Source organism: Drosophila tropicalis, unplaced genomic scaffold (genome assembly GCF_018151085.1).
Source record: "Drosophila tropicalis isolate 14030-0801.00 unplaced genomic scaffold, ASM1815108v1 contig_4, whole genome shotgun sequence".
Classification (NCBI taxonomy): Eukaryota; Metazoa; Arthropoda; class Insecta; order Diptera; family Drosophilidae; genus Drosophila; species Drosophila tropicalis.
The window spans coordinates 1,311,009-1,326,292 of NW_027172862.1; the positions used below are offsets into that span (position 1 = coordinate 1,311,009).

Sequence of the window (15,284 nt, forward strand, 5' to 3'; positions counted from 1 at the left end):
AGATGGTTGAAGAGTTGGATATATACATATATACTTGTTCATATCCTTGACAAAGGATAAGCAAAAACGCCATTAGAACTTTTCATCCCAAACGGATTTTCACACGCAAAATCAACAGACAGTATAAGTTAATAATTATTCGGAAAAAAAGTTATACTTATTTAAATTATCAACTAACACAAAAAAGACAGACAAAAATGGAAAATCTAATGAAAATGATCAACTTATGGGTAAGAAATGATGAGTTTAGAAAACGAAACGAACGTTTTCGTGGGAATACTCGTACTATATTCTCTTGGTAGTCCCGAACTGAAATTATCTTGGACGATGCATTAAACAATATTCATATTCAACTTCCTAGGGAATTTCATGTAACAAACAATTTAGGGTAAATAAATATATAAACTTAATGATCAATACCATCAACTTTGTTTTTTCTTTTCATCTAGATAATCCTCCTCGTCTGTGCTAACTTCATAGACATCCCGAGATTCGGTTTTCATCTCATTTTGTTTCTTCTTTCGATTGTTTTCTGTATTAACCCAAAGAAACAAAAGGATAAAACAAATAAATATTTAATTAAAGTCCAAAATTCGTTTATCAAACCTTCAGCAACTCGCTCCAGTTCATCTTCGGTATCAATGCCTGACGAAATATTGTGTGTAATGTTTTCTTTGTCCTGTGGTACAAATTCCACATCCATGTCATCATTATCGTCGTCCTGGCTAATTAATTTAGTTTGCGGTCTCATCGATTCGTCAAGTAACTCAACATCACTTTCCGGTTGACCCAAATCATTGGTATCCAAGGCATAACGTCGCCAGGGTAAATACTTTTTCAGAGCATAACATTTCTCAATCCAACTGCGTGTCACAATTTTTCCCTTGCCTCGGACTTGATTGTATTTGGGTGTATTCTTAAAGGCGCATCTGTGAATGGAGATTAATATACATTTTAAGGAACCTTAAGCATGACTTTTGTTAATCTTACATAAGATGAGTACAACCAGATTCCCAGTCTGCCTTATATTTAGCTCCCAGTGCCACAGCTTTGGAACGTAAATCAGCACGATCGGGATTCTGGAAAGGAAAAATCATGAGTATTATTTAAAATTCAATTTAATTCTGGTGTAAAATCACCTGTATACCACTTATAACTAAAACCACGCCACGCAACAATTGATTAAAGGGTCGATACTGAAGTTCAATCTCTTGCTTTTTTATGCTTTTTGGCTGGAGTACCTTGGTTGTCCTGGTCTATGAGGGAAGAGGATAAGCGTTTTGGCGCTCGACTTGGACTTTCTTTGGGCTTGGCCTTGGCTTTGGCATCAATACTTTCTACTTTTGCCTCTGACTTCTCTAAGGATAAACGTTTTGTTTTGTTCTTCTTGTTGTTTTCCAGTTCCTTCTCTTTCTCGTTCTCCCGTCGGCTCTTGTCCGCCTCAATATGTTTACTTAGACGCCGTAGTTTGGGATCTTCAATGGGAACTTTATCCGTGTTCTCGTCTTCGTCATCATCATTGTCGTCGCCAAACAAAAGGGATTCTCGATTGCGGTCAAGTGTCTTGGTCTCTGATTTCGTTTCTGCTGCAGATGCCTTTGCCTTGGGCTTAGGCGTTACAGTCAATGGAGATGATCTTGTTTGACTCAATCGCCGCAATCCTGATCCACTAGATGCATCGCGTATAGCAGCTGCTGTTGTCGCTGGTTTGGGAGTCGGAGTGGCCGCTGAAGCTGTTGCTTCACCCTTCGTTGACTTCCAACGTTGAAATAGTGCCGCCTGACTCTCTGATTCCGAATCGGGTGATTCTTCACGCATTTTAAATATGCCAAAATGTTTGAATTTCTCCGGCACCAAGGATTTTGTTTTGGGAGTCGCCGAAGCGCTAACCGTATTACTAGCCACCGCCGCTGGGGGGCTGCCATTAACATGTATTTTGATAAAGGAAAGACCATATTGAACATGCTTATTAAATGGTTGAGTGCATATAATCTTCACCAGTTTCCATTTATCTGGCAATGCAGTCGAACACAAGGCCTCGCCATTAAAGCAACGCACACGATTCAAATTGCTGGAGTTCTTACTCTCAATGGGAGTCATAAACGAGCTGGACAAGAGAAGGGCATTAAAGTCATTCGGTTGGCAGCCACTCCGACTGACCATTACCTCAATAAAGGCCGAGTGCTCGTTTCCTATATCAATGCCCGTGATTTGTTGGGGTTCATTGAATTCTAATATCACATAGGCAGACTTTTCGCCAGTCTGTTGGGTCTTCCATTTCATTTTGCCTGAATGATCCTTGAGCAGATTTGCCGCCACATGCACCTGGGCGGGATAAAGAACAATCAGTCTATCAACAAACCGGAATGCCCCATGGACTACTTACTGCATCTTCGCTGCTAACTTCACGTACGGCTTGGAATACACCAATGGGCATTCTGATCTAGTTTCTCCAAAAGATTAGATCGGAGAATCAAAACAACTATGACAACAATAAACTTATTTATGGCGGTTTGATGAAATTTCGTTTTAGTGTTGAAAAATATATCGTTATGATTTATCGATGTTATCGATTGTCTAGAAATCTGCCACTGTCGATAGTTGACTTTATTTGCGTGAATGCTTGGATTACAATTTTCTACAATCTGTTATCAGTTCAGTATGGATTCTATATTTTATTTTATTATTTATATATATTATTGTATTTTTTTTTTAAATAATAATATATACTTTCATTTATGTAAGAATTTAGTACAGGGTATACTCAAGTCGATGCAATAGTATCGGTGTCTTTTATCTCAATCAAAACAATCGACAATCGTTTGTTGATTTGTATCGATGTGTCTCCCACCGCTAGTTTACGTGTGTAAATAAATATAAAAGTGAAAGTAGAGATTAAGCAATTTCTATGCGACTGTAAATGTTGCTTTTATAATAATGAACACCGAACGCCAGTTCAAAGAGTCAACATCGGATCACCGTCATCCTCCAGCTATGGCGACGACCACGGTCACAGCAAGGCTTAACGCAAGAGAGAAGCAACCAGCAGAGGACTTGGAATCCAATAGCAATATCAACAAACCCAATTCCAGCAGTCTCAACGATAATGCCACCAACGATTGGATACACTTTTCACAATGGATTCACTGCTTTTGTGTGGTCACATTTGATTTGAATTTAGGCCAGGCACTGGAGCATGTGTATCCACCTCAGTTTGTGCCCAGTGACCAGGAAGTCAGCAACATTTGCTATATGGCGTTCCCCGACTCGAATTCGGGCTGCATGGGCGACACCAAGTTCCATATGCGTTTGCGTGCCTTGTCCAAACCCAGAGCCTATGCGCCCATGACCCAATACAACGGGGATTGCGCACCATCCATGCGCCAGGATGCTTCCCATTTCTGGGGTTTCGTCTATTTTCGACAGAAACGTGATGCAGATCTGCCGCGTGGTTATTTCCAGAAGAGTTTTATTATAATCACAAGGCTACCGTTTTTCAATCTCTACTACGATATGCTATCCCAGCTGGCACCTCGATACTTTGACGAGGGCATGGATGTGATTATGCGGGCCAGCGAACAGATTAACAGTCATTGGCCCGGTCTGAGGGTCGGTCAAATGTTAAATTTGCCCCTACTTGGTTATAATTATCAAATAACCATACCCAGAGCCCAGAGCAGCAGTCGTGGCAGCAAATCAGCATCATTATCCCACATTGAGCAACAGTCCAACAACAAATCTTCCAGTGCCGAAGTGGTCACAATGATGACCATAATCTTGCCATCGGTTAATGAAATTGATTTATTTCGTAGCTTAAGCATGGTCCTAGAGCAAATATATACACTCTGGGAGCTTGTCATAACCGCTGAACCCATTGTGGTGGTGGCCACCTCACCATCGGATTGCTCTCATATGGTACAATCCCTGTTGGCACTTATAGCACCCTTGGAATACTGTGCCGAGGCGCGTCCATATTTCACAATACATGATAGCGAATTTCGGGAATTTACCCACGATTGTTCCAATAAGACGGGACCACCGGCCTGCATTTTGGGTGTAACGAATCCATTTTTCATCAAATTGCTCAAGGATTGGCCACACATGCTGCGTCTGGTGGACAATCAGGTATGAAGTTCACAATTTTTCCATAATGAATTTGAATTTGAAAATTTTGTTTTTGCAGCAACAATTACTGCAACTGCAATTTCAGTTCCATAAGAATTCACGAAATGCCTCATCATCATTGATGAAGCCCACATCAACCAGTGCCCATAACATACTCAATGGTGGTGGTGGTGGTTCCGAAATCACTTCATCCTCCACATCTGCATCCACCTCTGGTCTATTAACCAAATATAAGCCATATCTTAAAAAGGATAAAACACTGATTAAGAAAGTTTTGCTGGGCATGAAAACCAAACGGCCGGAGCATGTACAAACCGCTCTCATTCGACGTCATTTGTTGGAGTTGACGCAAAGTTTTATGATACCATTGGAGCGTTATATGGCCACATTGATGCCACTGCAAAAGGATATTAGTCCATTTAAATCGGCACCAAATGCCAGTAGCTTTAAATTGGATGATTTTCTAGCCACCGTGGAGTTGGCTGGCCCCCAATTAACATCACCAGTGAAGGGTGATTGGAAGGGTCTATACAGACGTTTCTTTCGTTCGCCAAATTTTCGCGGATGGTATGAGTCAAGACATCGCGAATTGCAGTTAACCCTACAGGATCTTCAATTACAGGCCCTATCGGAGGCCAATTTAGAGCATTGGGCCCATGATAAGCAGGAGGTGGAGATAATTGATATGATACTCAAATTGAAACAAAAACTGAATCTCTACAGTGATAACAATGCAGAGGGCATTGAGGGCATATCCTGGCTGAGCACTGGTAATGGAAGTGGTGCTGGTGCTGGTGCTGGTGGTGGCGGTGCTCTTAGTGGTAACTCTACACAACAACAAATTCGTGCCCAGATAGAGTGTATGAAAAGTTTACTGCCACCCGATCTCAAGAATGTGGTGAATCTTTGATCGTTAGCCAAATATTCTCTCAGCCCTTAAATTCCCGCCCCCAAACCATCCCCCTAACAACATATATATATCATTTATGAGAAATTTGTAGTCGCTTTAGAGTTAGTGTTGATAGATTTGATGAATGTTGTCTCTTGTGTGTTATTTGATTTTATTTTAAACTAAACTTAAGAAACATTTTTTTCCCCCACTTTTTTTTTCTTCTCTGTCTAAATATAAGTTTTAACTGGCAGCTATATAAATTTATATATATATATAAATATACAACACAAAATGTAATCCAATTTGAGATCAGATTTAAATCTAAAAGTAAATAAAACCAAATAAACAACAAAAACATAGTAAAAACCCCTGTAAAATAAGTCCAAGTATTAAAAGTAAGAAAAAAAAACTGGTCACAATGACTAAATCAATTTGAAATTATCTAATTATAAGCTAGTTTAAAAATAATATATCTCGATGTAAAGAATTTTTGGCAGACCAAGTAAAATCGAAAAATAATCTAAACCAATTTATTAAGAGAGTCTCAGTTCAATTTTTCGAAAATGTTTTCAAAAATATTTCAAATCTGTAATTAAATATTTGTTACCTTAAACATTTTTAAGTGCTAAAACATTGAATTGTATTAAGTTTTAAAGATCTAAGACCAATGAATCGCATATTTTAAGAGATTTGGCTCATTAGTTTAGTTAGTTTTGAAATTCTAACTAAGTGTCTACATTAACTATTTGGTTTTAAACAACTCGAAATTAGAGCGAAAAGTTTTTTCTTTCGATTTCTGTATGTTTTATATTGATTTCTTCTAAGTAAATTGAAATACTTCTTCCTTTAAAATTGTAATTCCTCTTAAAACTTTGCTTCCTTAAAGATTCCTAGGGCTAAACTTTAAATAAATTTTATAACATTTTCCAAATTAAGGCTAATTTCAGAGAATGGCTCAATAGTTTCAAGGTGGAAGTTCTTTTTATCGATTTCTTTTATGGAAAAATTGCTCAAAAATTTTTAAAGTCCTTCCTTTCTTGGAATCCACTCAATTCGATTTGAAACTGAACTGCCAATTGTTCCATTATTTTAATTATTATTATTTCTTTAATCAACTTTTTATTAGGTTATCAAATAAACATAAAAAAAAAAAAAATATTACGAATATATGTTTAAAACTTAACCAAAATATATGAATGTGAAATTAGATAATGAAGAAATGCCAAAGAATTGTTAAATGATTGGAATGAATCTCTATATATATGGGATAGAATAGTTGGATGAGATTTGGTTTTTAGATAAGGAATACAATGTCATCGGCGACCATAATTTGATTGTCCTCGGTCATGCGATGGACGGCAGCTTCGATCTCACCTGGAGTGAATGTCTCCGGGTTATTCTCATTGATGGCCGCCGTAATGCGAGTAAGGGCTAAGCTCTGTTCGCGAGCCTCCCGGAATAGACGCTGGAGTCCATTCTTAAAGGCACCCAGACGAGAATCTGAGATAACTGCAGGCTCTTGGGTTGTTGATGCAGTGGATGCTTGCTGCTGGTCCTCACTGCTCTGGGCGGTTTGTTGACTCTGGCGAGAGGGTATCGAACGACGGGTCTCACGACGAGTAAGATCACCGGCATCCGGCTGTGGGGTCTCGATCTCATCGTCATCATCAGTGTCCGCCGACGGATCGGTGCGGGTACGCTTGCTGCGTGCAGAACGTGTTGTATTCTCATGGCCATCATCGTTTTCGTTATCCTCTTCATCCGAAGTGGCGCCATCACGACGACGTTTATGACCACCGCCGCGTTCCTTTTCGAGAACCTTCTTGAAATAGGCAAACTGTACCAACTCAATGGCGGAATGGGCATCAACCATGGTCACCGTTTTGGACAGGCGGGCCCGGGCATGTGCCGTGGCCAGACGAATCAGTGTCTCCAGTGTACGGGCCGTAATCGGTTGTGTGCGTGCCACATCGTTCTCCACCGCCTCCTGGGAACGCAGACGCGAATACTCATTGGCAATGGCCTCGCAGGCCTGTTCGCTCAGCTTGGGCTTCATGCACTTGGCAATATGTATGTATTTGCGCATAAATTCCACCGACAGAATCTTCTCATGACGTTTGCGTGACTTGCCATGAAGTAAGGCATCATATTTCTCATACAGTTCTGTATCCTTTTTCTATAAAAGGACAAAACTGAGTTAATAGAAAGCTGGAGCTTAATTTAGATATGAATCTTACCTCATCTTGGTTGGATACAAAGGACAAAGAGTCCGCATAGGAGCTGCCCATTGACAGTGGTTCACCATCTGCCTCCTTGGGATTTCGATAGCGATGCATGCGTACCACATGATCGGATATCATTTGATCCACATCACTATCAATCACATCGAGCATGACAAAAAGTAAATCGAAACGTGATAGCAATGAATCTTGTAGACCAATATTCTCCATGGGTGTCTTGTATTGATCGTACTGCAAAAACCAAAAAGGCTTAGATATAGGGAGGGGACGAGACAATTTAACTTACCCGTCCATAAACAGGATTGGCAGCAGCCAGCACCGAGCAACGGGCATTGAGTGAGGCATGAATACCGGCCTTGGAGATGGTCACACGACCCTGTTCCATCACCTCATGAATGGCTGTGCGATCGATGTCGCTCATCTTGTCAAACTCATCAATGCAGACAACACCACGATCAGCCAGGACCATGGCACCAGCCTCCAGACGCCTTTCGCCCGTCTCCTGATCCGTGGTCACAGCAGCTGTCAAACCCACACCGCTGGAACCACGACCCGTTGTGGGTATGGCGCGCGGTGCAGTGTTTAAGACATAACGCAATAATTGGGATTTGGCCACAGATGGGTCACCGATGAGTAGAACATTGATGTCACCACGCAAACGTGTCCCGTTTGGAAGTAGCTTCTCCACGCCGCCTAGCAGCAGGCAAAGAATGGCTTGCTTCACATACGTATGACCATGTATCGAGGGGGCCAGACTCTTGCTGAGCAGCTCAAAGATGTCATTGTTTGTGGCCAGCTTCTTACACAGCATGATATCCTCACGTGAGATGACCAAATTGCTCTCCTTACTCAGCAGTGAAATGTTATTGGCCAGTAGAACTGTGCGGAAGGTACCAGAGGTGTAGCCACCTTGTTTGCCCGGCAGACAGCGATAATTGCCCACAATTTGGACACGATCGCCGGGTTTGCAACGATCCACCAGATCATCATCGCATACAATGTCCACGGAGCGTGGCAATTGACCAGCTGGTGCCTTCTCCGGCATCTCCTGTATGGTCAGTGTCTGATGATCCTTGTAAACAGATAAGCCGAATTCTGTTTCCAGCAGATTGCCATCCTCATCCTTGGTGGGATAAACGGCACTCGAGGGCACAGCCTCGAATGATGTTAAATCTGTGTATTTACGCTCCATAACCTTGCGTGTGGTTGGACAATAATGCACACTGCGCACCACCTTCGGATGAATGAGAGAGACCTTTGTTACAATGCCCTCCACACACACAAGATTACCCAAATAGACGGAGGTCAGTGAACGCGGCGTCACATGCCGATTGCCAAAGCAACCCTCGAAGCCCACAAAGAAATCCTCATGCTGTTTGGCATAGCTGGGATCCACAGTCGATGTGTATTCCTTGAGGGCACGACCGAATGCCAATTGCTCATCCGACGCATTGCTAAGTAGTCCCATGGCCCGGGCCGGATTCTTGCGCTTAAGATCATTGATATTGACCACCAGACGCTTGCTCTTTTCGGCTATCATATCTTTGACATGGCCAGCATAGATACCCTGATCCTCTTCATCGTCCAGAAAGTCCATATATTCCACTTGTATGTCTCTAATATATTGCTCGGCATCGTGGGACATTTTTGTATTTATTTATTAAACAACTAACTGTTCTCTTTTCTTCAACAAATTTCTGGCGTTCCTTTCACAACAATGCAGCGAACCAAACAACACAAGAATATCAGAATATATTTATAAGTATTCTCTTTTTGCACGCCGTTCGCAATAATTTTGGCGGGATTTGCATTTATCGATAATCGTATCGATAGGCAGTGCTGCCAACTTGTAAGCAGTATGCCGCATTTCTGGCAACATTACGAAAATTTATTGGCGGCATTTTAAATTTCCCAAAAAAAAAGTGAAAGGTTATTAAAACGAAGTTCCTTATTTTATTTTAAATAGAAAAAGAAACATGTATATTTTTGAAAAGTTGTGTTGGAAGCAAATTAACTAATTAAGAGATATCCCTGGACAGTGCTGCCAGTTAAGATGCAGACATCTGGCAACATTGTGAAACAAATATTTAATGGCGCCATTTTTAATTTTGAAAATTGCATTTGATTGAAAGGAAATTCTTGAAAACTTAATGTTAATATAAAAATGTATTATATTTAAAAGTAAACTATATACAAAAATATACTACAATTAGAATACAATCGAGTTGATTTTGTTCAATTATTGCTGAGGGAAAACCTGCTGCAATCGCTGAAGGCATTTCCTTATACCCACATCTTCGCCAGCGCCACGTTTAAGCTCTACCATTTCTGCTTCTTGCTTTACGAATGGCAACAATGGTCTAACCAATTCTGGTGCCTGCTCAGCCAGTTTGATAAGCATTTGAAAATAGAAATATGTGCAATGAGCCAAATGCTTTTTGGCCAATGAGCAAACGACACTTGAGCAAATCTCTTTGGCTTTTGTGGACGACTTGAATACTGGCAATGAGACAAGTACCCGATAAATGGCTAAAACCTGGCCACGACTATGCTCAAGTTCATCCACAAACATAATATGCTCCAGCAGGGGCGAATGAATGGCTCTCAACAGAGTGAGAAGCTCCCTCTCCTGTTCCACATTGAGTCCTTCCATCAGTTGTTGCAGCAATGTAATAATAAGACCAGCATGTGTACCCGCCTGGCGACGTTGTACGGCTAGAAATTGGCTGGTAAGTTGATTTAAAACATATTGAGCCAACTCTCCATCATTATCGGCCTGCAGGAGAATAGAATAGGGGCGAGCCACCAGTTTCACATTGGTGGTAAAACTGAAATGTGGTGTCCAATGGTGTATAAGCTGCTCCAGAGTCTTGCCCAAATATGTGTCCGACGTATAGGATAAACGTCCAATGCCTTGCAGCAATACCGGAAAGATTTTATGCACAATTTGTGGCAGACGCGGCTCGGGCGGTGTTCCAGCCTGCAATTGGGTGGTCAATAGAAATCTCACCATTGCCAGGTGAAAGAAACAACTGGGCTTCGATCGAACATAGGCCAGAGTAGGACAATTGTAGATAACAATGGCCAAGAAGCTAAAGAAACGTGAGCCCAATTCACTGCGCAAACGATCCGGAGGTAACCACTGCTCGAAACGATAGACATAGGCATGAAGCTTTTGGCTATATTGCATGCGCATGTGCAGACCCTCCGACTCCTCCTGCTGCTGGGCACGTTGGCCCAGGGCTCGAAAAAAACGAACACAATGGTTCTCGACTTGCCTGCAATGATGCTGGCTCCAATTGCAATTGCCGAAACTCATCCAGTTGGCTAATATGTTGGGTTAGAGCCACAACCACTTCATGTTGTGCCGTCAGAAGAACCAGAGATTTAACCCAGACTTGTATCATTATGGAATTTGTTGGAGTTTTGCCCTCCGCTTGAAGAATATATAGCAAAAGCTGTGCCGATGCCGACATATTGGCCGGTTCGGGACCTTGGAAGAGACCAGCAATTAGATTATCTCGCTCCTTATCCTTCTCCAGGCCAATAAAATCGGCCAGCAACTGGGTTAGCTTATGACTTTGGGCATTATTCACATATTGCATCTTGAGCAGAGGTAAAATGTGTTGCTGTAAAGCATCTTTCATGGCCACAGCTCCTCCTCGAACATCATTGAGACGTCCAATTAGCGTGTGCAACATCTCCCATATACGATCCTGCGAAGCTTGTCCACACTTTTCCGCATAAATGGTTAGCCAGGGACCCACCAAAAGTTGCTCGCCACGACTAAAATCATCAGCCAATTCGAATATCGATTCCAAAGTATTAGCATAGATTCCACCAATTTCCACATCATTTCGTATGGCATTCAATTGGCTTAAAAGTTTACCAATATAATCCTCCATATTGTGATGTTTCCGAGCATGAAGTAAAAGCACAGCCATATGTCCTTTGGCAGCCAAAAGACGGCGTCCTGGTGGCAACTTGTCCAGCACCAGACACAGCAGCATCTCTCTCAGTTTGGTGGCCAAATCGGCAAACGATGCATGCGACAGTAATATGCATAGGAATAGCTCGATTATATGATGGATTCCAGATTCATTGAGGGCCAATAATTTTGCTGCACTAAATTTACTGAATATGCGACCCAAAAGCTTTTGTCCCTGCGACGGATGCGAACGCATTGTTCGACCCAATAGCCAAACATACATGCTAAAACTACTGAGATTCAAGTCATCCAATTGCGTCAGATTCAAGAGCTTTGTATAACGCTCCAAATAGGCCAAACCGCTGGCCTGGGTGAGGGGCAATTGCTCCAATTGCTGGACATGGAAATTGGAATTTAACAAACGATGCAAACATTCCCAAAGTTGACCCAGAATATCGGGCAAAGCAGCAGTAGCATCTTTACCTTGCTCTAGCAGCGGGGCTAAGAGACATAAATAGACACGACGTTGCTGTTCATCCGGAGAAGAGGCAAGAAATTGTCGTAGAAGCGTTGAACAATGATAATCTCCAGACATAGACCCTTCAGTGTCATCAGCATCATGATCGCTGGCCAGACGTGCCAAACCAAGACGCAGCCATGCATAAAACTCATGATAGGCTAAATTATATGTAATAGATTCACCTAGACAAAATAAATCATAATTAGCTTTAATTTGGTCTTCCTTTTTCTTGGCCCAAACTTACTCTGACTATGTCCTTGGCCCTGTGTGATCTTTAGCCTTTGCATGGCCTGATGAAAGTGTGTCCAAAAGGCCATGTTCTTAACAATTAAACGTTGTTTGATGAGCAGCCACAACTCTTTGGTACAGCGACAAATGAATGGTGAACTATGTATCAATTCGGGACGATGTTTGTTACGATAATGATACCAAGAACATAATATTAAATCATCCAAATTACGTTCCATTTGCCGCACAAATTGTTCATGATTTTTTTCTCTTTGAGATAAAAGTATAATATCCATTAATCTCCATTCCAAGATACCATGATATAAGTGATAGCCTGGAGACTGACATTCATTTCCTTTGCTATTTTCAGCAAAATATAAAGTTTTCCATGTCTCGGCATCCAATTGTTGATTAAGCAATTGTTGCATATCCTCCAGCCAATGCCGGGACAATGTCTCCTCATCATCTGCATCATCATCATCATTATCATCTGTCGCCTGATATAGTCCGATCATCAGATGATAGAAATGTGTCACCTGTTGGCGTATTTTAAACCAACTTGATCCAAGAGACAAACGTGTTGAATTCGTGGCCCCTTGTAATTGCTGCTGACCATTAACAGCCGCAAAAAGTTTCTGTATGTTTTTACTGTGAAATGAATGAAAATAATGGATTTGGATGGATTTCATCATAAAGTACAAGTTTCTTACCAAGCTTCGCCTTGCAGATAGTTTCTTACAGCGACCACTTGTTGCAGCTGATTGCAATTGAAATCAAAATTTAGATTCTCAATATTAGGACGTGGCAAGTATGGCTGACCATAGCCATTGCGTATGAAACTTTCGTTGGGAAATTGTTTTGTTTTCAATGTATCACGACCATTGCAATTAAATTCGGGTAAAATTTCCATAAACCGATCATCATCTTCTCCATGGTGCTCGAGTACCGATTGTTGCTGGTGTCCCTGCTGGGAGTGACATCTTTGGGTGGCCTCATTAAAAGCAGTGAGTAGATCATCATCGTCATCTGATTGAAAAAGATCATAATCCATGATCCCAATAACAATAATAAACAATTTATTCTTGATGAGCGCCGCGCTTCTTTTTGGCATTGCCAGACTGCCGAAAGTATTTCTATCCCACCATTCAAGTGATTCCTGGTGAGTGCGGCGTGAATTTCTGGCGTTGCCAGAGTGCGGAAAATATTTTTTCAAAGTTCTTATGTTTCAAATCAGTTATTACTACTTTGAATTTGAATACATATATCTATTTCAATTCGGACAGATGTTTACTTGTTTAATCTTTATATTAGAGTTGTGTCGTTTATCATTAGCAAATTTTGCATTAGCATTGAAAAAATAAATTTTAATGATATGTGTTGTCAATAGCATTGAAAATGAAAGGTCATGAAAAATTTAAATTTGGCATTGAAAACACAATTCTATTAGCATTATAGTTAAAAATTTTAAATGAAGAAAAATTAAAACCTTTTTTTTTAATTTTTGTATTATTAATTAGCTGCAGCACTCGTGAATCTCGTGACAAGTGATAGTTACTCTAAGCTAACTCATTTAAACACATCACTAACAAGTGTCATCACTATGAGCACTAGTTCTTACTTATTGGTTCCAAAATTGAGGCGGCAAAAATTTTGCAATTTATTTAGTTTTCTTTAATTTTTGTTGACATTCGCCATAAATTACAAATTAAACACAATGGAAATAACATTGGCACTACTCAAGCCACATGTCCTGCGTAATACCTATGCATTGAATCAAATTAAAGCGCTAATTGGCAACAATTTCAAAGTGCTCGAAGCGAAAGAAGTTCAGATTACGAAAGAACTTTCCGAACGTTTCTACGCAGAGCATAAAGGAAAATTCTTTTATCATCGCCTAACCAGTTTCATGAACAGGTGAGTCTCACATGAAATAAATAGTTATTTATTTCGATTCAATTATCTGCAAATTTCACAGTGGTCCCTGCTATGCCTTGATCCTGCAAGCAGACGCCGGCATACAAAAATGGCGCCAATTGATGGGGCCAACAAAAGTCTTTCAGGCAGTGTACACTGAACCCCAAAGTATTCGTGGAATGTATGGTCTATCCGATACCCGCAATGCCTGCCATGGCTCCGATAGTAAAGCATCCGCCCTCCGTGAGATATCCATCATTTTTCCCGAATACAAAATGGAGAAGGATACCCCACAGGCTGAGGGTCAAGTTGCACCCCAAAGCCAACAGACCAAACTAAAATAAATACAAACACTTTAAGCGTATAATAAGTTCATCGGATGAAACGGTTTTACCATCTCATCTCATTCGATAAAGGAATTTCTCGATCTCGATCTCTCGTAACACTAAAATCAGCAGCAAAAAGCTTTAAATTTTCCTAAAATACTAAAAAGTCTAAGAAGTGCAAATGGAATCCTCCACTAGTCGGTTATTCTCCTTGGGCTGGAACTATTTCAGCTTATGTAACTAAGTTATTGATGGACTCATCTTAGGATTACTTGTAGCAAATAATACCAAAAACTTTCGGACAGTACTAAGTTTTATATGTTGGAAGCTAAGGTAAGAGCCTAAACCAAACATATATGTATCTCAACTGATTTTACGGCATTTCTTTTAGAAGTTAATATATACATAATATTAATTGATCTAAGGTCTTGCCTTTTATACAATTTTTCCGTTGAATATTTCTTAACGTATTTCCTAAGAGAAATAAATAGTCACAAACAAATTATTTATATTTAATAAGAAAATATTTTTTACTGTTCAGACGAATTCCTATAATCAAAATGTCATGTTTTGTCTGTTTGTCTGTGATTTGTTTGATTTTTTTCATTGTTCATATTAAGTAAATTTTCATTTGATACTGCAGCATACATAGAAGATGTTCATAAACTTTGACCGAATCGTGAAATCCTTAAATCCATGTATACCATCTTTGTTTCATGCTAAAATTACTTAACGATCTCTAAACAAACAAAATAAGCAATTGTTGTATGGGTGGATTGTAGTCCCCTAAATGTATGCAACGAAAAATCTGTCGCCTACATTTTTCGCTATTGCTGAATATTTTCTGAACCATTTAAATGTCTATTCGACATTTTAAATATACAAACGGAAGACTTATTGAACAAAAGTTTGAAAATAATCGAATTAAAACATTCATACCTGAAGTTATCAGTCAATTAATATCGATTAATAATATGAATATTTACCAACAAGACTCTGGTTGTAACTCAATCCTACAAATATTGTCGATAAGAGAATATGAATTGACCTCAGGACCAATGTTCAAAAAAATTCTTAAATGTCATAATTAGTTGAAAAAATTTAAGTGCAA

The 15,284-nt window shown here is 40.1% G+C and overlaps 5 protein-coding genes across 6 annotated transcripts; 2 read left to right on the forward strand and 3 right to left on the reverse strand.

Annotated features, from left to right (window-relative positions):
* Window positions 1–265: 265 nt before the first annotated feature.
* Window positions 266–2,524, reverse strand: XRCC1 (DNA repair protein XRCC1). The gene is given in 6 exon segments (XM_068285056.1): window positions 266–532; window positions 607–929; window positions 991–1,079; window positions 1,140–1,251; window positions 1,253–2,325; window positions 2,387–2,524. Coding segments are annotated over 6 exon segments (1,758 nt in total). The 5' UTR covers window positions 2,438–2,524; the 3' UTR covers window positions 266–422.
* A 309-nt stretch (window positions 2,525–2,833) lies between these two features.
* Window positions 2,834–5,225, forward strand: LOC137573222 (protein DENND6B). Its single transcript, XM_068285095.1, has 2 exons — window positions 2,834–4,125; window positions 4,184–5,225. Exons 1-2 carry the CDS (start codon window positions 2,938–2,940, stop codon window positions 5,033–5,035), a joined length of 2,040 nt encoding a protein of 679 aa, XP_068141196.1. The 5' UTR covers window positions 2,834–2,937; the 3' UTR covers window positions 5,036–5,225.
* Window positions 5,226–6,101: 876 nt separating this feature from the next.
* Window positions 6,102–9,041, reverse strand: Mcm3 (minichromosome maintenance 3). The gene is made up of 3 exons (XM_068285094.1): window positions 7,544–9,041; window positions 7,255–7,488; window positions 6,102–7,193 (listed from the first exon to the last, which is right to left on the reverse strand). Exons 1-3 carry the CDS (start codon window positions 8,900–8,902, stop codon window positions 6,312–6,314), a joined length of 2,475 nt encoding a protein of 824 aa, XP_068141195.1. The 5' UTR covers window positions 8,903–9,041; the 3' UTR covers window positions 6,102–6,311.
* Window positions 9,042–9,404: 363 nt separating this feature from the next.
* On the reverse strand, window positions 9,405–13,044 carry LOC137573198 (protein MMS22-like). Its single transcript, XM_068285068.1, is given in 4 exon segments — window positions 9,405–10,501; window positions 10,503–11,887; window positions 11,950–12,581; window positions 12,644–13,044. Coding segments are annotated over 4 exon segments (3,423 nt in total). The 3' UTR covers window positions 9,405–9,496.
* Window positions 13,045–13,551: 507 nt separating this feature from the next.
* On the forward strand, window positions 13,552–14,815 carry nmdyn-D6 (nucleoside diphosphate kinase 6). 2 transcript variants are annotated; one of them, XR_011031833.1, is made up of 3 exons: window positions 13,552–13,847; window positions 13,909–14,506; window positions 14,565–14,675. XR_011031833.1 is itself a non-coding variant. In XM_068284998.1 (2 exons), exons 1-2 carry the CDS (start codon window positions 13,648–13,650, stop codon window positions 14,189–14,191), a joined length of 483 nt encoding a protein of 160 aa, XP_068141099.1. In that variant the 5' UTR covers window positions 13,552–13,647; the 3' UTR covers window positions 14,192–14,815. The 2 variants fall into 2 exon arrangements, 1 of the variants encoding a protein (XP_068141099.1); XM_068284998.1 differs by having other exon boundaries at window positions 13,909–14,815.
* Window positions 14,816–15,284: the final 469 nt, after the last annotated feature.

Bases quoted from the DNA above. Each gene is read 5' to 3' on its own strand.
- LOC137573222 (XM_068285095.1), top strand. From the start codon at position 2,938: ATGAACACCGAACGCCAGTTCAAAGAGTCAACATCGGATCACCGTCAT. The intron at 4,126-4,183 runs GTATGAAGTTCA...TTGTTTTTGCAG, and splicing joins TGCGTCTGGTGGACAATCAG to CAACAATTACTGCAACTGCA.
- Mcm3 (XM_068285094.1), bottom strand. From the start codon at position 8,902: ATGTCCCACGATGCCGAGCAATATATTAGAGACATACAAGTGGAATAT. The intron at 7,489-7,543 runs GTAAGTTAAATT...TGGTTTTTGCAG, and splicing joins CCAATCCTGTTTATGGACGG to TACGATCAATACAAGACACC. The intron at 7,194-7,254 runs GTAAGATTCATA...GTCCTTTTATAG, and splicing joins TTGTATCCAACCAAGATGAG to AAAAAGGATACAGAACTGTA.
- nmdyn-D6 (XM_068284998.1), top strand. From the start codon at position 13,648: ATGGAAATAACATTGGCACTACTCAAGCCACATGTCCTGCGTAATACC. The intron at 13,848-13,908 runs GTGAGTCTCACA...CAAATTTCACAG, and splicing joins CTAACCAGTTTCATGAACAG to TGGTCCCTGCTATGCCTTGA.